The sequence below is a fragment of the Notolabrus celidotus genome, chromosome 3 (assembly GCF_009762535.1).
Source record: "Notolabrus celidotus isolate fNotCel1 chromosome 3, fNotCel1.pri, whole genome shotgun sequence".
Classification (NCBI taxonomy): domain Eukaryota; kingdom Metazoa; phylum Chordata; class Actinopteri; order Labriformes; family Labridae; genus Notolabrus; species Notolabrus celidotus.
In genome coordinates, this window is record NC_048274.1 from 37,803,881 (window position 1) to 37,830,700 (window position 26,820).

Below are 26,820 nucleotides of genomic sequence, written 5' to 3' on the forward strand. Positions count from 1 at the left end.
TTCAGAGGCTGAAGTCACTGTCGCAGATGAGTTGTGATAAGACCCGGCTCTGTGAAACATCTCCCTGCATGTACCCAGTGTGTCTAAAAGCATGTGCCCTTGCCATGGATGCCCCCTCGCTTCATCCAGGTAACCTCTCTAATCCTGATTAAATCACTGTAATTAGAACAAGCAGTGTTCCTCCACCCCCATATTTCCCTAATAAAACAATGCAGCAGTTTAAATCCGGTCGCTGGGATTTGCAACGCAACAATGCAGTTTATATCCATCTCTGCCGAGGAATTAAGTGTATTTTCTAACTGCTAATGTTATAATGTTGCAGGCTTATTTGTCTCGTTGCTCGCTATTCTTTTCCTTATTCCCCCCGCGGTTTGTGTTCTCTCTCCCTCTTTGTGTTTTGTTTCCTAGCGCAACTTTGTTTATTTGCGTCTTATTTATTTGTGTCTCGGCGCTTTTTGATGTTTAAATCAAACATGTTTTTAGTGAGTGGTCGGGATCATACTTCACGACGGGAAATAATGCAAGTTATTTGTCTTTAATTGCCACAGCGCTTTTCAAACACGCCAACTTGCTGCCTATGTGTCTATACCTGTGTATGTTTTTTTTGTTTTTATTAGTATCGCTGCATGCCTCCATTGATGTGGAATAACAGAGGAAATAAAAGTTGACATAGTTTCTTCATTTCTTTTTTTTTTTTACCCCCACAACCCCCTGTTTCCCTCTCTCTCTCTGTCTCTCTCTCTCTCTCTGCCGTGCTCTCTGTTGTTTTTTATATATCTGTGTTTTCCTTGAAGTTGCTGCGGCATTGTCTCATTATGTGTCGACTAGCTGTGTAAGTGTAGTTATTATGCCTGTGTGTCTCTGCCTGCCGGTGCTGTTCCCTCTCTCTCTCTCTCTCTCTCTCTCTCTCTTTCTCTGCTGTCTCTCTCAGTCTCTCCCTCGGAGGATGAGGAGCTTTATGAGTACAACTCCTCTGAGGCGTCCTCCTCACATCTCCGGGGCGCCTGGGGAAGGGAACGTTGCATTCTTAAGAGGAGCAACTCAAACTGAACAAAGTCTACAGGAGTCAGGGAAGAAAAGAAACAAACAGCAAACTAACGAGATAGAAAGCAGAGATCATGTCAAATATATCGGGTTGGAAGGCCAATTTATAACCCATTGTTTCATGTTTTGTGATATTGAATACAATGCACAGCATCATGGCTGGGAGTGTGCACGGGGAAAGGGTATGCAGACTTGCATATATACATAAAAGCAGTAGGTTTGCACGTGAGCACACACACACACACACATTGTAAAAATGTGATCTCCTGCTACCGCTAACCTCCTCGCTCCCACGCTGTATTCTCTCCTGTTTCCCCGTCCTGCTTCTAAAATAATGAATAGAATAATTGTCGTGTAGGCTAACTTTGCAATCTTCCAGCATTCGTCTCCATTTCCTTTTCAAGGGCAACTCGATACCGGCCTTCATTCACTCTACTGTACTTCCAGGAAACGTGATGTGGCCAATATTATCGTCGGTATTAGTGACTCTGGCTGAGAAGGAGAACGTGAAATGTGAAAAGAATATGAATCCTTTTCAAAAAGGACCTTTCAGCGAGCACAGGAGTTGATATCAGGGGAATTAGCGAGGTCAAAATATTTTTAGAGTTATCACATCTGCCGCAGAGAAAAGAGAAGCGGAGAGAGAAAGAGAGCAACAGGTACCATCCTAAGGGCTTGACAGCAGCTATTACACCTAATTGCTCTTTTAAAACCACACCATTTGCACTTTTGGGTGACAAGGCGATAATTCACCTCTGCACAAGTTAAAGTGGTAATATTGTTGCACATGTGAAATAGCACCTCGCCTTCACCAGCCGTCAAAGCTGTCATCTCGGCATGGCGGAGGCACACAATGAGTGCCGGGGGAAGTGTTTCACCAACAGTCGTCTTCTTCTTCTCCACGGTACAAGACAGACAGACAGACAGACAGACAGGCCTCCAGACGGCTTAATCACTGGAGGAGCCTGTGCCCTCCAGCAACGAGGAGAGAAAGAAAGACGGAGAGCAGGAGATAAAGAAAAAGGGAGGATCCTGGAGTGTGGGAAAGTGAAATGTAGAGAACCAAGAAGGGAGGAAGAGCTGGTGGATTCGCTTTAGACTGACAAGAGAAATATCAGGTTGAGTTTTTTAGCATGATCTGATATCAGTCAAATTCTGTTTACAAGAGCCTATGTGAATCTGCAATTAAACCTGCCACAGACTCAGCAGTCAACAAAACTGCCTGGTCCACTGTAGCCAAGAGTTTGAGAGAGACATCTGACTTTTGGACTCAGGGTTTCCTTGTTTGGATTGACATTTTGAAGGGCAGAGATTAGACTCTACTGACGCTTCAGGGGTTGCACCAGTTGAGATAGTTTCAACACAAGCACAAGTTACAACTTCAATCTTAGACCTAACTCAGAGAAGTTGTTAAGTCTGTAAAATACTGATTGTCATGGTGCATGGTTTTGAAAGATGGGATAACTGGAGGAAGAGGAGAAGCAGAAGATTTTACAACACTGCCTTAAATCACAAGATACTTAGAGTGGAGAAGCCAAAGTGTTTCTGAGAAAAGGAAACAAACTCAAGCTGTAAAATAATCCTGTAAACTGTCCGTTGTATTTCATCCTGTTCCAACTCTAACCTGCCAGGTAGAGTAGTCGTTGAGCGCACGCAGGGTTTGCCTGTGTAGTGTTAAATCTCCCACAGTTAGGGTGCACTCACTCTTAGATTTTCCTCCCAGTAACGCTCATGATGACAGGGAGCTTCTCTTCTGATTTCCTGTCTGAGTACTAGTAAAGATGTTACAACCTGGTTCCAAAAATTACTTTGGTCTGAACAGCTCATTTCTCTATTGGCACACACTTGTAGAGCGTGAATTTTCTTTGTAACTCATTCCTTTAAAGATATTCAAATTACAAGTTACACAAAATTAGGGCCCTGGCCTTACTAAAAGGCAGGCACAATGTAGCTGTTAGCGAGGAGGCTAGAAGCCCGCCTTGACTCCACCTCATTACCGGTAGGAGTTACTGTTAGTTCTTCTAAAAGTTAGGTTGAGTCAGCATCTTCAGGTAAACCTAGGTTTTACAATTACACCTGACAAGCAGACATACACTGGGAAGCCACCGTCTTGGCTCATGCTCAATGCATACCTTCAATTGCCATGCAAAAGTTAAGGTTATGATGTCAGATTTCAAAAATGTCTACATGACAGTGGATGGGGCCTTAAGGCTGATTTATACTTATGAATCAGCTGATGTGTGACCAATGTCCAGGATCTCAGAAGTGCTGTAAATGTGGGAAACACAATGCTGCCAAGCGGACCAATCACAGGGCTTAAAGTCCACGTTGATTCTACGTGTTGTTACATTTTGGAGGAGGTGCACATCAGCTATGTGTGTAAGCCTCTGCGTAGGTACGGGAGCTATGCGGACCCCTGGTGTAGGCTACGGTATCTATTCAACACAGAAGTAAAAATCAGCCTGAACACACAACACTTTCTTTTCAGAGAGAGGCTGAAACCATTCAAACATAAACCTCCACAGCATCCTGCCCAAAGAAATGAAGACTATGAAACCTTTCTTCAACTGCTCTTTGTGTTTCTTTAATCTACATACTGTCTTAAAGAACAGACTATAAAACCCAGCTGCTACCGACAGGACCCTCGGGCCTCACCTTTCTGAACCTCCAGACCTATTTTTATTGTACAGAACAATTACCATGTTGTAGGTAAGCTATGTGTGTAGCTCATTAGTAAACACAGGGGTGTCTGGGAGCAATAAGTACCCCAGCTCTTTTGCACTTGTCAAAGCATTTTGTGTGAGTGTTTATGTGTGCGTGCATGTTTGCTCGAGTCAAACAGCAACCAAATTCATGGTAATTAACCACCTGATGAGGACAGTGTTATTGGCAATTACCAGGTTCTGCATTACCACAAGTTTTAAATGTGTGTGTGAGTGTGTGTGTTTGTGGGTGTGAATGCAGGTGTGTGAGCTTGCATCAGGCAGAATATGGAGAGGTAAAAGGGATGTTATTTGAGAAGAGAGTCAAGAGGTCTGTCAGTGGAAATCTTAGCATCAATTTTAGCGCTGAGTTACAGAAACAAGGCCCTCAGTTTGAGTTTACTGACGGGACTCAGTTTAAAGTGGATACCACATTACTGCAATAAATACACCGGATATCAGAATGGTTCAATAAAAGGAGGGATTGTCTCATAAAAAGGGAGTGTAATCTGAAGGTAGGAAATGTTGCAGGTAGTTGAGGACAAATCTAAGCAAATCTAAAGACTGATGATTTATATAATGAGGAAAAAGAGAAAGATGCAAGTCAGGGTAAAAACACATCATGTTTGCATCCCTGATAAAGAAAGGGAATGTTATAAGCTGATAAAGAAGATGTGATGTAGGGTCTACCTGTGAGTACCTGCAGATCACATCAACAGAAGAGCATTTTTCAATGTAATAACATAATGTGTTTGAGACACAAAATCAGTTCTTCTTCTTCTTTTTCTTATTTAGTAGAGTTGAAATATTTACCAAGAAATTCAGCCCTGATCCCAAGTGGCAGGTGCTGTTTGCGTTGAAACATACAGTTACTGTATCTGTGTTTTACTGAGACTAGCATATGCACATTTTGGGTTTTATCTCTGAATGTGTGTGTGTGTGTGTGTGTGTGTGTGTGTGTGTGTGTGTGTGTGTGTGTGTGTGTGTGTGTGTGTGTGTGTGTGTGTGTGTGTGTGTGTGCGTGTAGCTTAATTTGTTATGCCTACCTTTCTTCCACTTAAAGCAGAGAAAGTGAAAATTACACCAGTAATGCCAACTGTGATCCACTACATCTGCGCTTCACAGCCAGCCCACCAATCCCACCATATGTCTTTAATTACCATCAGTGCTTTACAGAACCTCTTCTAAGACGCACACACACACACACACACACATTTGCCTTTTATTGCAGTCGCCTTCACTTCACACTGAGCATGTGTTCCGTGTGTTGTGTGTTGCCCCAGATACATGTGTGTTTCTGCGTGCATGCATGCGCGTGTGCACACGTGTGTATAGTCAGCGTGTATCTGGCACATTGTTCTGGTTTGACCTCAGCACTCACGGGTTCAAACCTGGAGCAGTGGAGGCAGGCTGAAGTGCTCTCCCTCTGTCAGAGCTAATTGGCCACTGTAACAAAACCAGTGCTGTGTTTAAGATGAAGACCACACTCCACCATAACACACACACACACACACACACACACACACACACACACACACACACACACACACATAAATCTTTAGGGTGTAGGACAAAGAGCAACAAGTTCTAATGGGGGAATTAAATTAATTTTAGTCTGAGTCTTAGTGTGATGGGATATTATGTGCATGTGACAATCATCTTCTTTCTGTCTCTCTTATTTAAAGTTTATCAGCTGTTCTTGATAGTTGTTTGAGAAAACTGATAATGAGTTAATTTTTTCGCATTATTTGGGTTCACTGAATGTCATGAATTACTTTGTAATTTATCTACAATCTGTATTTTTTAACATGCATACCATCGTCTTTTCTTAGGAAACCACCCGGCAACTACAACAGAAATGTTGTTGATTATAAACCACAGGATGTTTTGGTTAGGTTAAGCAACTCGCTGCCAATATAATAAGAAGTGTGTATTTTCATTGTCAGCAACACCCTCATGCAAATTGGAAAAAGCCTTGTAACTCAGCTGTAGTATATTACAGGCAGTGTGGATACAAAGATGCAGCTATTGGACTTTTCTCTGTAAAAAAGGGTTTGTTGTTCAATAGAGACAAAATATCTATGAAAGAGGAAAAAAGTAGTGGAAAGATGAATTACTTCCTTGAAAACAAAGCACTCTTTAAAGTATCTGATTCCTTCCTTATTACTGTTTGAATGAAATCATCAATTCCCACCCTTTCTTTCTCACATTCAAAAATACTGAAAATAAAAAGTTGTGTGTTCTTGACAAAAAAAAGCCTCTGTGATATTATCTGCCATATATTTGTGCTGTGTGCTAAGTTTAATTTGGCTTGACTGAATGTATGGAGTCATGAAACCTTCATGTTGTGTCATTGTATTTCAAAGACGTTTTTTTAAATCAATTTTGGGGTCAACTCCTCAAAAAATTAGTTTTCAGATTGTTTTATTCCATATTTAAGATCAATATCATTTTTACAGAGGAGGACACTTTCAGACTTGCAGTTTCCTGTTCTAACTGTTGTTCTATTGCGATGCTTCTTGCGGTTTCTTCAGCGACACTGAGGCCCCTCCAAACATGTTCACCCTCTCAAGTCTTCAAAAATAGACTCTTTTTACTGTCATCTAATGTGTGTACAGGAGAGGTGATAGTCTCTGAGAGTTTTTATCAGCAACAAACACCAACAAACAACAGCACTTATGAGGAGAACTGTGGAGCACAATGTGAGAGCACTTGTAAATTGGAAGTGATGGGTCTAATTGATGTGAGAATATTCAGCATCCTCCTCTCTTCTTTCTCTCTCCAATCCTCTAACTCTCTGTTTGTGTAGCCTACTTCTCAAATTGCGAGAGGTGCTCGGCTATGAGCTCTGCCATTTCCTCCTCTGAAATCATTGACGCGCTCGTCTGAGTCCTACTCCTACATCAACACCTCCTCTCCAGCTTGTCAATCTCAACCTTCTAGAGTCCTGGTCCACATTTAATATATTAAATGAACGAGGGGGGCTGAGGTAATGTAAGTAATAGGATGTGAGGAGCAATGTTCGCAAGCAGTCGTGGCATGTACAGCACTGTTTGAATAATGTAATACTTCATGTTTGATAATGCATGGCTATAGATAGGTCTCCACTGCAGCCAAGTATTGATTGTGTTAAGCACATCTACAGAACAGCAAATGGTGTGGGTTCATATCAGTCTTTACACGGCGCACTGTACCTCAGTAACCAGATACCTTGTCTGATTACAAAGACCTGGGGGCCACTGCTGCTGTTAATGACATTTATTGATAAATCCAATTCCTGGGCCAATTTAGGGATGTGTGGTTTAATACTACAGACGTGTGAAAATGTGTGTGTGGATCCGTATATGTGTGTATCTGTTATGTGTCAGAGTGCAAGTAGATTCATGCGCATTGTAGCCCTTTTCCCCTCCTCTGGGCATACTAATGAAGAGACGGCCACTCCAGACGTGCAGCGCGTGCCCTACAACAGCTCCCACAGATTCAGGGGAGAATTTCGATATTAATGATTTATGCTGTATTTGCATACAAACCTAATGCAAACCCACTCCAGATAATCACATTTTGCCAGGTCTGAATTGAGTTTTACGGACGTCTTTGCAGGCCCCACCCTTTCCCACCCACCAAATAACAGAGGAACGTGTGGCTGTGGCTCTTCACGCTGCGGGTGACCAGGAACACAAGAGGTTTACAAGTGGAAACATAAAGAGGGACTGTAATAGTGCATTTCACCACGAAACAAGAGTCTCTTTATTCTCCTTATCTCAGGCTTTATCATACAGCTGTAGTATGTGTGGAAGAGCTGGCAGCAGTAACAATAGCAGTAGTGACAGAAGTAACAATGCTCGTACTGACAACGGAGCTAGAAGTAAATGCACCCGACTACTAAAGTTTAGCAAAATTTCAAATGGTTGCATACATTTTTATGTGTATCTTATCTTTATAGTTCTTCTTCTAAACGATATGTGGCATGGTCATGCTATTTCTTGCAGTTTTTATATAGCAAAAATCTTCAATAGGTTGAAGAAAGGATGCCTAAAATGAATTAGAAGTACTGAAAATACTGAAAAAATGATGATACTGATTTCACATGAATGCATTATGATTAATGTGACATACAGCAATACAAAGGAAACAAACAGCTTCATGATACTTGGGTATAGCTGATAACTTTGATACTTAAGGCAGATTTTACAGATATTAATCAAACATGTTTTCTTTAAAGTAGGGCTGTCAAAAAAATCATCTTTCAATCTCAAATAACAACTGAATTCCAATAGTTAATCAGGATTCATCTAATGTTACATATAATGTGTAACTATTACCATTTTGCAAGTCCATATAAACAATGTAAGGCAATTCTTAGCAGTGTCTTGATTTGTGGATCAAATGAGTGCTAGTCACCCAGGATCTTCAGTTTCTACAGACAGTTTCCACCCATTTAGAAAGTGCTATAATTCATGTTTTTGATTTAGTTTCATCCACTGATCTGTTGGGATTTACACACTCCAGAAACGTGCTTTGTGATACAGCTACTAGTATCAGTCTGATTGGCTACACCTGTATGCTTAGCTCGTAGGTGGTAGCTCAGACTCAAAGTACTGTGGTGATATTTTAATTCCTTCTGTCAAGTGTGCAACAGTAATACTCTTACAGAGGCAGTATTTCTAGGGAAATAAGGAAAGAGAAGACATAGGAGAGTAGAGAAAGCTGCTGTTAAAGAAACATTCACAACAAAAATTGAATTTTAACTGTGTTACCGTATGTGTAGTGATAATAATTGTTGTCATAGCAGTTAAAGTGAAGTTGTTTTTTTCAGTTCTCATAATGATAGAATTAACAGCTGCAGTACCTGTGGTTACAGTGTAGAGAGAGTGGGGTATTTATCTTCATGGTTTTACTTTCTGTTATGAGAGGTACAGCATGTTTTCTATCACTAACAGATGAGATGAAATACACTCAAAATCAGCCCTATAATCAGCAGAGTGCACACAGTTCATAAAGGGAATGTGTGTTGAGAAAAAGCTTTTATATTTCTAATGCTAGCGGCTTGTTTTTCTGGTTCACAATGAGCAAGATGTCTTTACTATCAAAGAATGAAACACTAACACTTTGACATCTTTAACTAGAGAGCTTGGTTTTGCATAGACTATACAATATTGTTTTATCTGATGCATGTTACACTGAAGCAGTCCACAGATAACCGGTGACTGGTATGGTAATGTAGTTTGGTAGGGAAAAAACTAACAAAAAAAAAACTAATTTAATTGTACGCCCTCTGTGGCATTTCATGAATGTCCTTATTTCCTACAGACTTTAAATTATACTTTGGTATGCTTTCTTCGGTGCAATCCTAGAGGTCTGAATGAAGACTATTTATAGTCAGGAAGTTGCGAACACGAAAACTCTCTGGACTTTTTAATTACGATGAATGCCTGACTCAGACTAGGACAAACCAACAACATGTAAAAAAAAAGGTCTTTGTTCCCCAGAGAGAGCCTTATCTATAAAGGTCAAGCATTCCTAGTCACATAGGGAACTGCCCACATTACACAGCGTGCTTTCACAGGCTTTCAAATTAGACAATAAGTAGGGCATTCTTATACAAAGCCATTTCTCTATTAGTTGAAACATATATCCATCCTGTTCAGATGCTGCCATCATGTTAAAATATGCAGAGAGCCTGGTTCCATGACAACCCACGCTACCATATCAGATGGAAAGGTCAGGTGAACACATGTAGCTGCACTTCTTCATTAAAGGATTACTATTATTAAGACTGTGAACGTATCTTCAACTGTACACATGAGCTCCACATATCAGAGACAACATATCTAAGTCTTTGGTTGTCAACAAAACGCCAGAGGTCTAGGAATGCAGACGCTCTAGTGACTGACTCTGAAACTAAAAAATGATGAGATTAAAACACAAAAATAAAATACAAATCTGGATTACATCTGACTGAATCTCCAAAATATAGCAGTAATAATCATTGCACATTAATGCAGGTAACTTAAAGTTCAGACATGTTATATGAAATGTGATGCTTTTTTCATTAAAGTTATTTATTTTAAATGTATGGATAGTTCTAGTTAATAAAGGGAATTTCTCTTTTATCCAAGTTTTCAATTTCAAATTTGAATGACATGTTTAATTGCATCAAAACTGCAAGATATATGTAATCTCCCTCTTTCCTGTATTTCCCTTCTTGTCAGTGTGCAAAACTCTGCACCAACTTTGGATTTTTATACTTTCTTTCTGCAGAGATACTTCAAAAACCAACCCTAAACAGCAAAAGAGCAAAAGATAGAAAAAGAACTTCCTTCTCCAGTCTCAAGGAGCGGCTGTAACCTTAGCAGAATCATGAAAGTTGACAGTTCATTTTTCACAGGGTCATAGATCGACGAGTCTTATAAAGTAATGGGCTTTTGGGAGCCGGCTTTATGAGAGCTAAGATAGTTAAGAGACATGTGCAGGAGATGGCACGGGGAGCCGAGGTCCTGCTCTGACTCATTCAGGGTTATTCCCTCCATGCTGTGGAGCGGGAGGGAGGCGCTGCACTCCCAGTAATATAAACGTGTAATAAAGATTAATCTGTTGCTAGTCGCCAGGCTGATAGCTTCTAAACTTGCTTGAAATAAGGCTGAAATCACTTCAGAGCCAATCCAGAGACCTTTAGTGAGTGTCTGAGATTCCTTTGTGGGTGTTGAGAAAAAAACGTAGGTGTTTGTCTTGTGTCTCTACTATTTATGTCTATGCAGTGCCGAGGAAATTCAATTTGTGTTTCAAACGCTTGTGTATTCATGACTTTGTATGTGTGTGGTTTTTCTGCCAGTATAGCTGTCTGTGAATATATTTATGTCCTGTAAAGTAGTTACAGTGCCAGTAGGGGTTAAAGACACTTACCAGATGCGTCTGGCCTCTTCATGCCCCCTGTGGGTGCTCCTCCCGCTCCGCCTCCCAGGCCGTTGAATGCAGGCAGGTTGTCATTGCTGTAGGCTCTGAGGACAGACAACATGTTCATCTGCTGTTCTAGGTGGGTCTGCTGCTCAGCCTTCAAAAGTCCTGGAGGACCACCGGGAGAGAGGAGGCCCAGACTCTGCTGCCACTGCTTCTCAAGAGGCAGAGCTTGATTCTTGGCTTGTGGAACCAGAGAAAGTGGCTTCATGGCGGAGGAAGAAGCCGCCAAACCAACTCCACTCCTTCGAGGCATAGAGGAATCATCTTGGAGCTGTTTTGGGTGATTCTGGATGTGGTCTAATGGTGGACTTCCTTCATCATCTCTCTCCATGTCCATTTTCTCATCTTCATCTCTTTCTTCCTCTCCTTCAGCCATTCCTCCCTCTTCTTCTTCATCAGAGTGATTCTGTTGCAGATGTCTCTTGGGGGTGGTTGAGGGGGTCTCACTGGTACTGCGCACTCCTGCCTTTGCAACTTCATCATCTGATCCAACCTGGTCCTCTTCAACAGCTCCACAGGAGCCCTTCTCACCAACCTGGTCTTCTATGGCTGAGGGAGCCAATCCAAAGGCTTGGCTTGGTAGGTCCAGAACCTGCTCAGCTGGAGCTAAGAACGATTGGAGGTTCTGGTCCCTTGGGGATCCATCATATAAACCACCAAACCGCCTGAAGAAGTCACTCTGGAATGGGTTATAAGTCTGGTCCATGTGGTTGTTCCATCCTCCATGGCTCTTCTCTCCATCTCTGTCTCCATCTTTGTCAAGTGCAGAGATCTTTGTGTTGGAGGAGAGAATGGAGGAGGTGGCCGGAGAAGCCTCCATATGGAGCTCCTTGCCGTTATCAGACCGTTGTGGCTGAGCCTTACCCAGGTGGTTGGCCTGGAGGTGCAGAGCCATGAGCTCCAATGATGGGGTGGAGAAGGAACAGAAGAGGCAGCCATGCCAAGCCACGTTATCATGGATGGTTATCGAGGAGCCGGGGAGGGATCCAGATGCTGACTCAGGCCGGACTGACACAGACAGATCAAGTGGTTCATACTGGGATCCCGGTTTGCCAGGCTCTGGCTTCCTTTTAGCTTCAGGCTTATCTTCTATGTCCTGGTCAGCCGAGATGGCCCTCTTTGCTTTGGGCTCACCATTATCATTGTAGCAATGGGCCTGGAGCTGGGCTGGACTTTGGTTGTCCTTCATATCCTTCTTCATGGAGCTGAGGACAAAGCTGTCCATGAAGGCCTGGAGAGAACCTTGAAAGTGGACTCCGTTCCCCATCATGCTTTGGTAAGCCCTGCTCAAGTCAGAGAAGCTGTCTGTCACTGTTGAGACCAAAGCGGATGTGCCATCAGCAGATTTCATGTTCTCAGCCGAGGAGGAGTCAAAACGGCGGTCTCCACGCTCCCGCTCACGATCTCGGTCATGGGGAGGCATCATACCGGCGGATGCCCACTGATGGGGCAGCAATGGACCTGCCCTGAAGTCCAGGTTGGGAGGCATGCCTTTGAAAACATTACGGAGGACATCTGGTCGGGCAAAGATGCCACCACCTGCTGTCTTCCCTTGGTCATCTTTGTGGTCAGAAGAAGGAGTGTGGCCAGAGGATGGAGCTGAGTTGGTGGAGCCATTTTGGCGCTCACGGTGGTGACGCTCCAGGTGATACTTCAGACTGGCAGACTGGGTGCCAGCATAGTCACAATGAGGGCACCGGTAGGGTTTCTCTCCTGAGAGGCCAAGAAAGAGACAGAGAAACAGAAAGGGAAAGACAGGGAAAACAGTGAATAATTAACCTGATTATTAGATTGACTGGATATCACAATCTATTTATTGGAGCAGGGAATGTGGACCCTAGGGTCATGTAACCTCCCTGAACAAAGGAAATTAGGTCAAATGAGTTGAGCTCACAAAAAAGATATGCATGTCATTAACAACTATAAAAAAGAGGATATTTTCCAATAGGCTCATTTTTTTACTTTGTATGTAGACGCATAACACCTCTGAATGATGAAAGGTTAAGAAGGTAAGGTGGAGCGGAGGGGGGCAATGGACACAGAGGTACTTTAGATAGAAAACCAAATGAAATAAAACTTCTGCAAAAAAGGGATTATAGAGCTTGCATTCAACAATCCCATGTCTTTGCACTTCCACAAACATCGCCTCCGCTATACTTGATGTGTGTGTCTTGTTGTGAATGTGTTTGTGTGTGTGTGTCTGTGTACTAGGAGTGGGGCGGGGGTGTGGAGTAGGCATCTGAATATGGGTCGATCCAGCTCGATCCAGCCCCGCCAAGTGAGCCATCACTCACATCAACACCATAAAAAACATTTCACCATATGGTGCTTTCAGTCCACTACAAGAGATAATATTTTCCGCTGACAACAAAACTGTCGAGATGCTATCTGTGTTTGCACAAGTGAGGGCTGGGGCTTCATGGGACTAGTCCTACTCTGATAGTTTGTGTTTTTATGCAGCTTTGCATAGGTGTGTGTGTGCGTGCATGTGTTTGTGCGTGTGTGTGTGTGTGCAGAGGGGTCATCAGACCTCTTTTCTGGCCTTGTTTGCTGTCAGTCCTGTGCCTTGGCGATGAGAGTGCAATTTCTCGGACATTCCCTATTTGCAGTTTATCTTGGGACCCATAAATCAGCCACAGCAGAAGATTTCATTGACCACTGGCACAGACCAGTTCACTGAGTAGAAGTAATATGGAGGATACACTATGATAAAATAAGTCATTGATGATTCAAAAAAAATAAAAGGAATGTGCAGACGACATATGCAAACCATATGTAAGCTGAGTGAGGCCCTATGATTAAGAACAACATGCTTCAACACAGGACAAACAGATCAAAGAGATCCATTTTACGGTAAAAAAAAAAAAGGGGTGAATATGTTGTGTAACATTTACATATATTTATTTATGCTGCACATCCATATTCATGAGTATTCTTGATAACGGTATAACACCAGCATTATTCTGCCAGAAGTGGATCTTCCATTGGAATGATACTTATGTTGAAATAGAACACATCCTGCAAGCAATTATAATAGGCTTGGAGTCTGAGCCAGATTTGGATTCATTAAACAATGAAAAGAAGGGAGGGAAATGCTAAGCTTGATTTTTTTTCTTAATATATACATATAAAAAGTTCCCAGAGTAGAATTTCTGCCACAGGGATAGAAGTGACTGTGTGAAAAGGGAGGGGGTTTATGGAAAAAAAGGGTATTGTTCTAGTGTTTTTGTGTGTATGCACATTTCCATACAGTACATACAGTATATGGCCATAAAAATGTTTAGATTATACACATGGAAACCATTTTATAGAAGAAAAAAGGCATTGTTACGCAAGGCTGGTTTGAATGATTTAAGTCGGGCTGTGTAGTAAATCATGGATATAATTAGCAAATGGCATACTGCTCAAGTAATTTATCATTATTTAGAGGGCACCATTCCAGAAAAAGACTCTGCGATCTGCAGACCTACTGCAGAGTTCTCAAATACAGGGCCACAAACACCAACTCAATACAATATTGATACAGCAGAGAAACGAATAGGAGGGTATACAAAAGAAAATTGAAGGTGGAAAAGCTGAAAAGAGCAGAGAGAAAGAATAAGAGAGACAAAAAAAAGGGAGAGGAAGCGTGCCAAGAGACAGATAGCTCTGACTATAGATAGAAAGACAGTGATTTGATATCTTTTCTCTTACGCTAGAGTGGCTATGAGGCATAGAGTATATTTAAAATAAACCATACGAGATGAGCTTTTAACCCAATAAGTGCTTCTCCTGTGAGCTGCCGAACAGAGGCTCAGTGCTGATTTAATAAGGAAACGTCCCTGATGCAAATGATCATTCTCAATTCCTCTAACTGGACAAAATGATATTCTAGGAGCCAAATTAGACAGAAATTAGACTGATCTGATCTTTTTTTTTTTCTCCACTGTCTTTTCTTCCCTTATAAGAGGTTGTTAATGTTCATGGGGGGAAAATAAAGATTAATGTACCATCTACATATCTAAAAATGAGAATGAAAAGCCCAGAAGATTGTATGCTTGACACTCTCCTTTGATGTTTACGGAGAAAGGCAAACTGAAAATAAATACAAATGCCCTCTGAGACTTATCAGTTTATTCCAGTTTTCCATTAAAATTAAGCTTTTAAATACATCTGGAGCCAGTGAGACACAAGGCAAGTGCATTTCTGCATTTGTGTTTGAGAACGTGTGTGTGCACCATTTGGAATGTGTGTGAACACATGTTTATGCATGCTTGTAGGCTTGAGCCTGTGTGTGTGTATGTATGTGTGTGTGAGTGTGTGTTGGTGTGTGTGTGTTTGTGTCTTAGAGGGCCATTTGGACTGGCTAAGACATCTGCTCCATCATACGTCAGGGGCCTGGTGTGACATCTGGGGAATATACTGTATCCTGCCTTGCAACATTACACACAATTTACTGCTAAAGGTCATTATGTACCCGTTAATCCACTTTTAATTGATATCAGCGCAAACAGCACAACCTCCCAGCCACATGACAGATCACTGCCGCCACAAAACCAGAAAATTGCTATTTGGGAGTTAAAAATAGAGTGGTGAACTTTTGCTGTGGTCCATCTTGGCTTTGTTGAACTACTTTGGGACATTTTGTTCTTGACACAATAATTGATAGGAGGACAGAAAATTACCGCTGCAGCTTTCTTAGCTTTGAGTTGAAAAAGCTAAGCTCATAAACATCTAAGCGACACCTCTGTGGCTGTAAATCAGCCGTCTCCTGATTGCAGTTGTGAGATCTGGTCCTTCACAGCGTGTTTGCACTTCATGTTGCATGCACTGATTTCATCTGGCTTTGTGTGAATTGTGACACTGCCATAGAAACAAGTCAAGATAAATACCCCGAACCTGTACAGAAGGGCAATTAAAATGGCTTAATAGATATGACATACTGGAAGATGAATTTCCATTTGGCTTGAAGGATGGACAAAAAAACGAAACACCAGTTGGAGGTTTGAGAGACTGGTTAATACATTGAAGCTGTTTTGCCTCTATCAGTATATCTGCTTAGGTAAGTGGTAAGTAAATTAAAAATGCCTCTTAAACTGTCAGGGTTAGCAGTTCATTTGCCTCTGAGGGTAAAGTAACACCATACATGCTCTGTGCATGCGTTTGTGATATGCATGTTTGGATTTACATAAGTGTTTCATTAGATAGGGGTATTTGGAGATGGTCCTCAATGGCATGTATCATGAATAAAAGAACATGCAGGCATTCTTCAAAAAATGTACTTCAAATTACAAAATCCCATAATTAATTCTAAACCTTTCACATTCATCTCCATATGCTTTTTACTTGTCTGTCCTGTCTTTGGCAGTCAGCCCCAACCCAATATGTTTCTGAAAATCATCTTAATCTTTACACAGCGGCTCACAAATATACAGCCTTAAAAGAATGAGTGAAGAAATGATTAAAATTCCCAGTTATTTCCTGCAACAGCTGTGAACTGTCGTTTTTGGCGAATGTTACTCCAACAAGAGTAAGTTGGACATTTGTTAGGGACCGTGTTTTAGCTTCAGATTAATACATGTTTGGGGCCCTTTAGTGAGGATTGACTCAAAATGTATAATATATAAAGACTGCGTGAATTTGTGACAATACTAATCCATTTCATCTTATCTTCCTGTATTGCATTACCTTTTTGATAAATATGGTTTAATTGTTTATCAATATACAATAGTAGTTATCATCAAAGTTACAGGAGCCTCATTGGTCGACAGAGCTGTCAATCAATTATCTTCTTAAAATCAAATATCTAATTAAAACTAAACTTGTAAGAAAATCAGCATGAGAACTAATTATAATTACAGAAACCATGTTGAGAAACATTTACTTCAGGGGGCAGAGTTTATGACCTATACTGCAGCCAGCCAGCAGGGGGAGCTCTGAGTCTTATGGCTTCACAGTCAGTGAACACAAACGGTGTTCACTTTATTATACAGTCAATGGCACAGACAAGTGAAGGCCCGAGCTACACAGGAGTGGTTCCTTCCATTCTTGTATCACTATTTCACTTATTTCAGGTAACTACTATTGCAGGTATTTTTGTATTGTAGTATAGACATCAACTGACAGTTCTAAGTTTTGTTGTTGTTTACCGCTGAAATAGTTTTGGCTAATTCAAATGATGTGTAAGCTAGCGCCCAGAGCCCTGTAATATTAATGTGTTTGTTTTGCCCTTGCAGAGTTATGAGTTATAAATAAGTAATTAAATAAATTAGCCATATGTTAGTAAGTTAATATCTGTAAATATGTACATTGTATTTTAATCAACACAGAAGAGTGAAGGTAAGAGCTGCCTGTGTGGGGTTTCCCTACTTCTTGTAGCACAACTATTTCTCCTCTCTAAGGTATGACACATTTAATGTCCATGCCCTCAGTGTAACAGATTCTCCAACTGATGATTTTTTTAAGCTTCTATAGGAAAACAGTGGAGCTCTGTGGTACAGAGGAAGAAGATATATCATGCTTTGACTACACAGTCGTACAATTAATTGCCGCAGAGGGAGAAAATAAATGGGCAGTAAATGCATGGGCTTAGGATCTATTAGTTATCACCACCTGGCAAATATAATGTATATTAAAGTAATGGAAAGAACGTATCTGAGGACATACTCAAAGAAAGAGGAGTAGAAAAAGAGGCGACAAAGCAGTGAGAGGAATGGAGAGGGAGATCACAGGTCCCCTCTGATTCATTCTGATTACAAGGTTAGGTTAAGGTTAAGTGACATGGGCAAAGTCCTCCCTCTCCTCCCTCTCTTCCTCCCTCTCTTTGTCTCCCCCTCTCCTCATTTAAAGGTGAGCAGGGACTCTTATTGGTTATGCGGCTCTGCCTGAAGTTATGTGTGGCTATTGTCAAGAGTGAGGACCTTTTTATTTTTTACACACAGCTGCTTACTGCTAAATAGTGCCTTGTCCAGAAGGGGACAATCTGGGCCTCTAATTGCTGTCACTGAAGCCTAGATTCATTATGTGACTTTCCCATTAAAATGTGAGCATTAATTTGTATAATGAAATATCACCCTCTGCAGTGTGTTCATTAGCTGTGGCCCCACACTGTAGCAGCACAGCCGCACAATGTTAGCTACCTAGAAAACTGTGGTTAATTTTGCTAATGGATATTTTCCCACTCACTGTTCAAGAGGAAATTAATACTGTAACATTAGCTCTTTAACTTTTGGAGAAATTTAAATTCACTTCATTCCTTTCAAGCTGCTGTTAGACGCTCATTAATCTCTGCGTTGCGTTGCACAATGCTGCCTCGACCGGCTTGGTAAGCAACTCCATTGTGTCACTCACATTGCATTAGGATGAAGGGGAGCTCGGCTGTCATCTGTGAATTTCTCTGCATTGTCACCCGAGCACAGAGAGGATCTTTAGCCACTGTAAAAGTCATCTCGTGGATGTAATCAGGATGTCACAGTGGAGCTGGTATGATTAGGTTATAAGAGTGATTTAAAGGCCACATGTTGGGGATGCATCAAGCTGTTTTTCCCTCCACATGCAGAAGACCATACTAAAGCTGTGCTTAGACAGGCCTCTGTCCAGAGATACATTCCTTTCCAAAAGACAACATCCTTACTAAGCCTTTGCTCTGAGGTATAAAGGGCTCCAGATTAAACCCTTTATGTCACACTCTTTTCTATATATGTTCATGCCTAATTGTAAAATATGCTGTGTGGGTGGAATTAGACGGACCCACACGTCTGTATGTGTTTTGCCAAATGAGTTAACGCCAGGCCTGGGTTGAGGTCTCTGCTTCCTCTATGATAAAATATGGCCCTCATGGGTATCCTTACTGTACTACTCAAAGCAGACATAACTCACAGCTCTCACCACCAGATACCAGATGCCCCCCAAAACCACTGCTGTCCCTAGCTCTGACCCGGGATGCTATAATGCTGTGAGCATAAACAGGATGCATGGCATGATGTAAAGCTTTGAGGTACTGAATGTGCCTCTTTTTAAAGTAAAGCATAAAGGGGCTACAGTACAGGGGGTCTCTTTCCTTTTAACCTGTCTATTAAGTGCACAGAGAATGAAGAAAGAGAAATAGAGCAAAAGCATGCATTGATTTTACTGCGTTTCAGCCTCTGCGTCTCTTCTGGCACTCAAGGATTACTTCTTTGTGAAGAGTAGAAATAAAAAGGTCAGGACGGTTGGACTCAGACTTTCAGGAACATCTCAGGAATTTAAGGCCATGGATATATAAACTGACAGAAAGGATAGTTACTCTGAGGCATGGAGTCTTTGTGTTTTCTGTATTTCTGTGCACATCATTATGTTGCATTTATTGCAGGAGCCAGCTGGACATTAGAGCATTATCTCTTTTTTTTAAATTGTGGTTGACCAAAGTCTTCATTAAAGATGAGACATAAAATCTGTCCTTATCGCATCAGTTACTTTTACTTCAACACTTAATTTGGAAGCTTCCCAAATATCACATATAACTTCTTCCACTCTGCAAACACTACAGAAACTGAGAGGAGAGAAACTACCTTTCAAACTCACACTCTGCACACCAGGCCCAGCAGCTAAAGGCAGGCGTCCTTGTGGTAAGGTGACCCCAGCGTGCTCTAATTGTGACTTTAACCTGGATAGTCACTGGGGCGTTCGTACCTTGCAGAGGGTTAGAGCCCTGGCTACTGTCCACGGTCTACATCATTACTCTGACTGCAGCCTTAACCTCCCAGAAACAACCAGCGGACAGGTTACAGAGAGCTGCCTGGGATCTGGCTGGTGAGATGTATGGGCAGAGAGTGAGCAGCTCCAAGCTAAATCTATTAGACACATCCTCTCACGCATATCCCCAAACTGTGGACAGGCGGGCTTTGTTTTGGCTTGAAAGTTATTGAGAGTTAGCGAGTGTGAAATTGCCCTCTGAGTGATGTCATCGGAGGACACTGAACCCTTGTTGTGTTAATTAGAGCTCAATGAAATGATGAGTATGAAAAAAAGGAATAATAACAGCCTTAAGCCCCAATGAGGGACACTGTTAGGAAACGCACATTCTTACTCCTAAATGCTTTTATTTTTCTGACTTCATGTCATGTTGTAGAAACGCACTACACTCAAACATCTGAATGGAAAATATTTGTGGACTCAACAGGGTTATGACTTAGGTGAGAATGACAGTGTGTGTTACTGATGAACTGGGATCACTGGTAACTGCTTCTTTTCAGGACACTGTGATACTGTGATTTGGAGACTGTGACCATCTGTGCACTTTATTTTGATGGAGGTGGTTTGCAGTGAAAGCAGGGTGTGCTTTCTTCCTTTACATCTCTGTTCTTTCTTTTTTTACATTGCTTTCTTGGTTTATTGTCTCCTGTTTTCTGTACATTCTTTGTCTTTAGATTGTGTGTCTTCTGTCTTTCTTCATCCTTATTGAATAAATAACACTTCTAAACCCTGTCTCTGGGCTTGCATGAGACAGTTGATGCAGTATCAGTTACAAATCTTAAATGCAATCAATTAGTGTATAATTTTAGAGGCCAACAGACTTACAGTACATATCTGTTTAGGCCAATATTCATAGACTGTCATGTCAGTCTAACCCCAGATGTAATGTCAGTACAAGTAGTGAGGTGAATTTTGCATGAAGTATAATTAATGTTTCATTGGTGGAGAAATGTGCAGTGCGGCTGCACTTGGCTGCACGTGTGAAATTGGGGCTGTACTGACCTGTGTGTATCCGCAGGTGGACTTTGAGATGGTGGGAGGTGCGGAAGGACTTTCCACAATAGGGACAATCCTTGGAGGACGAGGCCATGTTTCGCTCGCGATGCTGGGACAGAGACGGCTGGATGCTCCCCGCTGCCTTCGCCAGGTCCTCCCCAACATCTGGAGCGCACGCAGAGACAGCACAAGGAGGGAGAGACAAATGGAAGGTGTGTTAAAGTGCCACTTCAAACCACCCCCCTCACATCACAACACATTTTTTTCTCTCTTTCTTTCCCTTCTGTCTGTCTCTCATTGTCCCCCGCTTCCCTTTGCTCAAATTTGCTCAAATGTGCAAACGCCACACAAAGTCAAACACATCAAACGGGTTCACGGCTGCACTATTTTCCTCTCTGACAGAACGCTGACAGTTCATAAGCTTTTCACTTTCTTTAGAAACACCACAGTCCTGAGATACACCCCCCCCCCTCCAACTCAAACACACAGACACACTCAGCCTCAACACAACCACCTGCACCACAAACCGCCTCTCCTTTCTCCTCCTGTTTTTTTCTTTTTCTCCTCTCTATCATCATCATTCTTATTAAGCATATGCTGGAAAATTAACAATGCAAAATAAGACAGAACGAAAGAAAGAAGAGGAGAGAGATAGATTTGGTTGTGTCAGCATCACAGCATCTCCACACATCTCTTCCTGCGACCTGATTTTGACAGGTAGCTGTCAGAGATATGATAGGGTGATAACGGTTTTGACCCCGCCCTCTGCCGCTTCTTCCTCCGCGCACCAAAAAACGATGATGCACAGTTTAGTGCAACAGCAGTCTGTTATCAACACAATCACCTCCCCGAATATGAATCTAAAGATGACTGACGACAACCTGGGAATGTGTTGACAGCAGCATAATCTGAGGTGAGGGTTTCATCATCACATTGTACACAGTGGCCTCGTTGTACGGTTGGTTGAGAGCCTGTGATGTGCTGACAGTCAGGAGAATTTTAAAGGCCTAACAAAACAGTAAAGTTCAAAACAAAAGGAAAAAAAAAAACTTTAAAAAGCAGAAAAGATGCCTGCTTTGTCTTATATCTTGAAGCTGTTAAATTAAAAATATCTGTACTTGTGGCATTTGATGGACGTAAGTGCGCAGGATCATCATCAACCCACACAACTCAGAACTGTCACGACTGATTTTACTAATTAACAACAAAAAGAAGGAAAATTCACATACAAAAAAACAATCTTTTCACTTTGTAACCTTCTTTGTCTCCTTTTTTGCACGTCTATATCAACATTTATACATCTAATATTTCACTGAAAAGTGAAGGGACTTGCTGGTGTAAGAGGTTATGAATGTTGTAAACATTAAAAACACTGATCAGTTTTTGTGCATGGATGTAGTGTACGTTAAACTTGTAAGAATCTAGTATGTCCCTGGTAGTCAATGCTGTATTTCATCATAAACTCACATTAACTGAGTCTGTGGCCTCCAAAAGAAAACAACATTCAGTCATATGCATAAGTCACATGACCCGAAGCAGCACAAATACAGCTAAAACTGTTATTTATTTTCTAATCTGGCACATGATTTGGTATGTGCGCATGTAGGAGGCCAGAAAGAAAGAAAAAGAATCAAAATGGAGCGGCCCACTTAGGCAACCACGCCACACAATGAGGGACATTTTTTAACAGTAGCCTAATCTTTTCTTTTCTGCCGCTCCCCACCCCATCCCGCCCCTTCTCTGTCGGAGAGTCAAATAAGGTTTACAGAATGGAAAGACCCAAGTCAGCAAGTCTTCTTCCACACTGACACTAAACACACAACTCCATTCAGCAGCGCTGCTATCAGCCTGAAGGCTATTTATCACAAGTAAAACTGAAAAGCAACCTAAATGTAAGTCTGTGACAATACGCAGATACTAAATACCAGCTGCCTCCACTCGGGCTCGGCCACGCGCCGCTTTAGATTTGTGTGCTGCTGAGAGGAAAGAAGCCAGAAGATGGTTTCAGGTTTTTAAAGCGGAAGTTAAAACTGGTCAGCAGATTGAAATCCTCTTCTTTCTTAAATAACTTAACTACATGTGACTTTATATTGGCAGAGGAAATGATGGTTGTTGGAACTGGCCTGTCAAACATTAAATCAGATGGTGACCAATAAGATTAATTTGGTTGTTAGTCCTTACATTTACTCAAATCTAACTAAGTATTGCAAAAATGCAGGATAAATTCTAATATCACAAATTTTGTGGCCTCCAAGATAAAACATATTGCAAAGCTTGATGCAAATTACACAGAGCAGAAAGTGTATGTAAAATATCACAGGTGAAAATTTAATTTCCTGCATAATTTCAGCCGTGTGTGAACACATCAGTTGCGCCCCCGCCCTGTTCTTTTGCATTTTCATTTGAATGAATTTAAAAGATGGCCTGTAGACAGAAAATAAATAAATAAACAGGAATACAATTCCCCCAGTGCTCAATCCAGGACTGCACCATACTGTAGCCATAGTCGCCTGCTCATAAACATATTTTAAGCGGTCTACTGTACAGATCCCTTTTTGGCACAGAGTCCCCAGATCGTGTAACAGACAGTGGCCCACCTGCCCACCCCAGATGGGGCTAAAATTAAAAAATCCAAAACACAGATTAGAAGCAGGACAAACACCAGACCACACTTTTCAACACACACACACACACACACACACACACACACACACACACAACCACACACACACACTCACACACACACACACACCACACACACACACACACACACACACACACACACACAACCACACACACACACACACACACACACACACACACACACACACACACTCACACTCATACTCACACACACACAGCAGCTCTGGATGTCTGTCTCACTCTGTCACACTCACACACATGGGTCCTTGTGTGTCGGGGTTAATAGTGCTCCTGTAAGAGGAAGACACACTACTGAGAGGATGAGAGTGTGCTCTCCTGGCATATAACAGCCCTTCAATAATAAATGGGCTTCACACATTCCCACACACACACACACACACACACACACATAGTACACACTACAAAGAAAGGTAAAACAGAACTTTGGATGTGCTTCCCTGGTTTTCTCATGGGTGTGAATGTGAGTGTACGCACACACACGCATACGTCACAAGCCGGGTGTCCAGCCTGCTTGTCTTTAATCAGTTGACTGATCCACAGCTTTTAATGCGGCTGTTCCAATTACTGTAAAAGTCATCCTGCTCCATATAACCACAAATATTGACACTTTATTGCACAACACATTTATGACATTTTGAAGGTCACCCCATATATTAGGCATCATCGTTCACAGCTGGGTGTGAGATGTGGGGAGAGACTCTCGATCGCTTGTTGACACCCAGCCGTAACTATCCTCCCAGTATTGATTTTCATTCCCCGTCTTTCATCTTTTTTTATGCAAAGACGATTCACTGTAGGAGACGCAGCATTAAAGTGATTGTCACAGGTGAGCCTTTGGCTTTTATACAAAAGCCTGTAAAGGCCAGCTTCTATTAGGCTTTCACTTTGCTCACACTATTATACAATTAGGGAGACAGAGCTGACATTTTTCTACTCGTATTCAGAATCTCTAAATTTGACCATTTTGATGGATTCTTTTGGAGATTTGCATTCAAGAAGAGAGAACAGCTGGCATTAGGCAATCATTCATGACACCGCAATCATACCAATGAGAATTGAACATGGCTTCTCAGGTGTGCTCCATGACTTTGAGATGGACGGCTGATTTTTTTCTCTCTTTTTCAAGAAAAAAATGTTTTAAATTGAGAAGGGCTTTTAATTATGACTAGTAATGGAGTATAGACTTTGTGAACAAACGCTTGGTAATAATTTATATATTTATCTGCAACTTGAAAAAAATATATTATCTAGAAGCTGATTTATCTACCTTCAATAAGGTGGTGGAAAAAAACACGATTCAAAGTATTACTAGAATATCTTTTACAGCCCTGCAAGTGCTTCCTCTTTTTTTCCCTCTCACATTTTACAACCAAACTCAAACGGTTTTACTCTAGTGTCTATGAAACCCCTCGCTCACCTCTATCCCAGGAAAAAAAAAACATGACATACGCAGAACTGTGACTGTGCTAGTACAAGAATATCACAGAAGGGGAAAAAAGAGAAATACATGTATAATTCAGCTGTATCTGATCTGAGACCAGCTCCTCTCCCCTCTGCCTTTACTGGTGTCACGGCGGCGTAATGGAACATGCCAGAACAAAGGCTCTGAGATCAGATTGGAGCAGAGTTGAGCAGGCCATCTGGGAGGCAGGCTGAGTATCAGTCACTCTGCCTGCTGTCTGCTGCACTCACACTCCCCTCTGAGTAACTGTGTGCGAAAGTGCAACTGTGTGTAAGTGTGTGTGCAAGTGTATGTGTGTGCAGGCTTACTCCCTTCCGACTGCGCGTCACCAGGATGTTGCAACGTATCGACCAGTGCATTGCCACCGCGGGGATACGCCACCAGGGCCGCCTCCACGGCTGACTGACAAATATATAAATTGATAAGGATCTTTCTACGAGTGTGTGAGTGTGTCTGTGTGTGTGTGTGTGTGTGTGTGTGTGTGTGAGTGTGTCAGTGCTCATGTGGGTACCCCTGGGATAGGGCACACTGCCTACTCCATTACAGCGACCACACCCAGATTGGAGGACAAGAAAAAAAAATAAAAGAAGAAGAAATCAACAACAGCAAAAATAAACAGCAAAGCCAATGATTGTGTGTGCATTTGTGATGCTGTTTGGGGGGGGTGCGGCTTGGTAGGGGGAGGGGGGTTTGCCAGTTCCTTAATGGTGCTCTTTCAATCACACTTTGCACTCTAAACGTTCTGTGGTTTTGATTAGTATGATATCACTTTCAGGAAATAAAACTAGGGGGGAAAAAAGCACATCAGTCATAAAAACACAAGATGTTTTGCTTCTTGCTCGGCCATTATTCTAATGCGTCACGTGACTCCCCCCGTTGAAGCCCGCCGGCCTCTCCCCGTAGCCAAATAACTGGGGGTGGAGGGGGGTGGGGGGCGAGGAGGAGGGAGGGAGGGAGGGAGGGGGGTGATTGACGGAAACAGTTTGAAAAGGGGAAAGATATTAAGAGAGATTGGGTGAGCGGGAGGGTGGGAGGGGGGGGAAGAGAGAAAGAGTAAAATGTGATGACATCATTTGAAAGGCATTAGGCTTTTAAAAATGCGCCCGGGGGGACTTGATTTCCTTACACCAGAGCAACACAACACCATCCGGCCTGATGCTCGCCTGCTCTCTCTCTCTCTCCCTCTCTCTCTCCCTCATAGACACACACTCACACACACACACACACCACCCTGCACCCCCTTCCCCTCTCGTTCTTTTTTTGATTTGGACCACTGCCATCTTTGTGAGCGTCTGGTTCATGCGAGTTAATCAATTTGAGGTTTAGTTACACTGCTGATGCTAGCATTCCAGCCACTGCTAAAACGTAATCTGAACTCGCAGAATTTATTAACCAAACACCAATTATCATTAAACACCACTGCATTATCCCCCTCCTTTTACTACCTGACAAGGACTACTTAATGAAATTTTAGATTAAAGTTATTTGGTCCATGATTTATGGGCATCGAGAAAGTCCTAATGCGAGGCTCTCTTAGTGTGCAGATGCTGTAGTTTTATTATTTCTTTATTTTCCATATTTTTTTTCTAAGGTAGTACTCCAGGGATCTGAGAAGTCTCTAAGGTATTACAACAACCAGGTCTAGACTAAGAGAAAGAAGAAGAAGAAAGGAGGGGGGACAAAAAAAACAGAGAAACTGTGCTCAAATTTTCTCACCTCCAATGTGTTTTATTACTGACCCTATCCAGCAGAGGAAATAAGACCAAAGACCAAACAAACTGTAAGAACAAAACTGAATGAACACAAAATAAAAATAAAGCGAAAGCGAGTTGTTGTTTACCCGCAGACTGTTTGTGAGATGAAAACAGCAGCAGAATGTGTTACATATAAGGCGGTGGGGTAAACAGGGGCACCAGATGTTCTTTGATGTTAATAATGGCATTTATTATTAATATTAATTAGATCGCATTCAGCAATACATTTGGGCCATTTCCAAGTCAATTAAGCAAAATGGCATTCGGGAGATGTTGAAACGACATTTTAAGGCAGGTGTTCAGCAGTCCCCTATTAAAACATTTTCGCAGCTCCTGAAAAACAAGCCATTTCCAGGCTGATTTTATTTATTTTCCCTTTGTTTACTCTTCTTCTGAATTTCTCTCTCCTGTTGTGCACAGTACAGTGGCTAGCATATCTAAAATAAAACATATGGAGGATCAGGTTTTAGATTTAGTGTGCATTATCTAATTAAAATATACAGAATGTGCTGATTCTGATAATGCACAT

General features: G+C 41.8%; 1 protein-coding gene across 3 annotated transcripts in view; it reads right to left on the reverse strand.

Moving 5' to 3' along the window:
- The window catches only part of znf536 (zinc finger protein 536), a 267,103-nt gene that overhangs the window by 68,196 nt on the left and 172,087 nt on the right, over nucleotides 1-26,820 (reverse strand). For all 3 annotated transcript variants that reach the window (XM_034680912.1, XM_034680915.1, XM_034680913.1), the window contains 2 exons: nucleotides 20,418-20,576; nucleotides 10,650-12,416 (listed from right to left, as the gene is read on the reverse strand). In XM_034680912.1, the coding sequence (XP_034536803.1) occupies nucleotides 10,650-12,416; nucleotides 20,418-20,576 (1,926 nt within the window). The remainder of the gene's footprint in view (nucleotides 1-10,649; nucleotides 12,417-20,417; nucleotides 20,577-26,820) is intronic.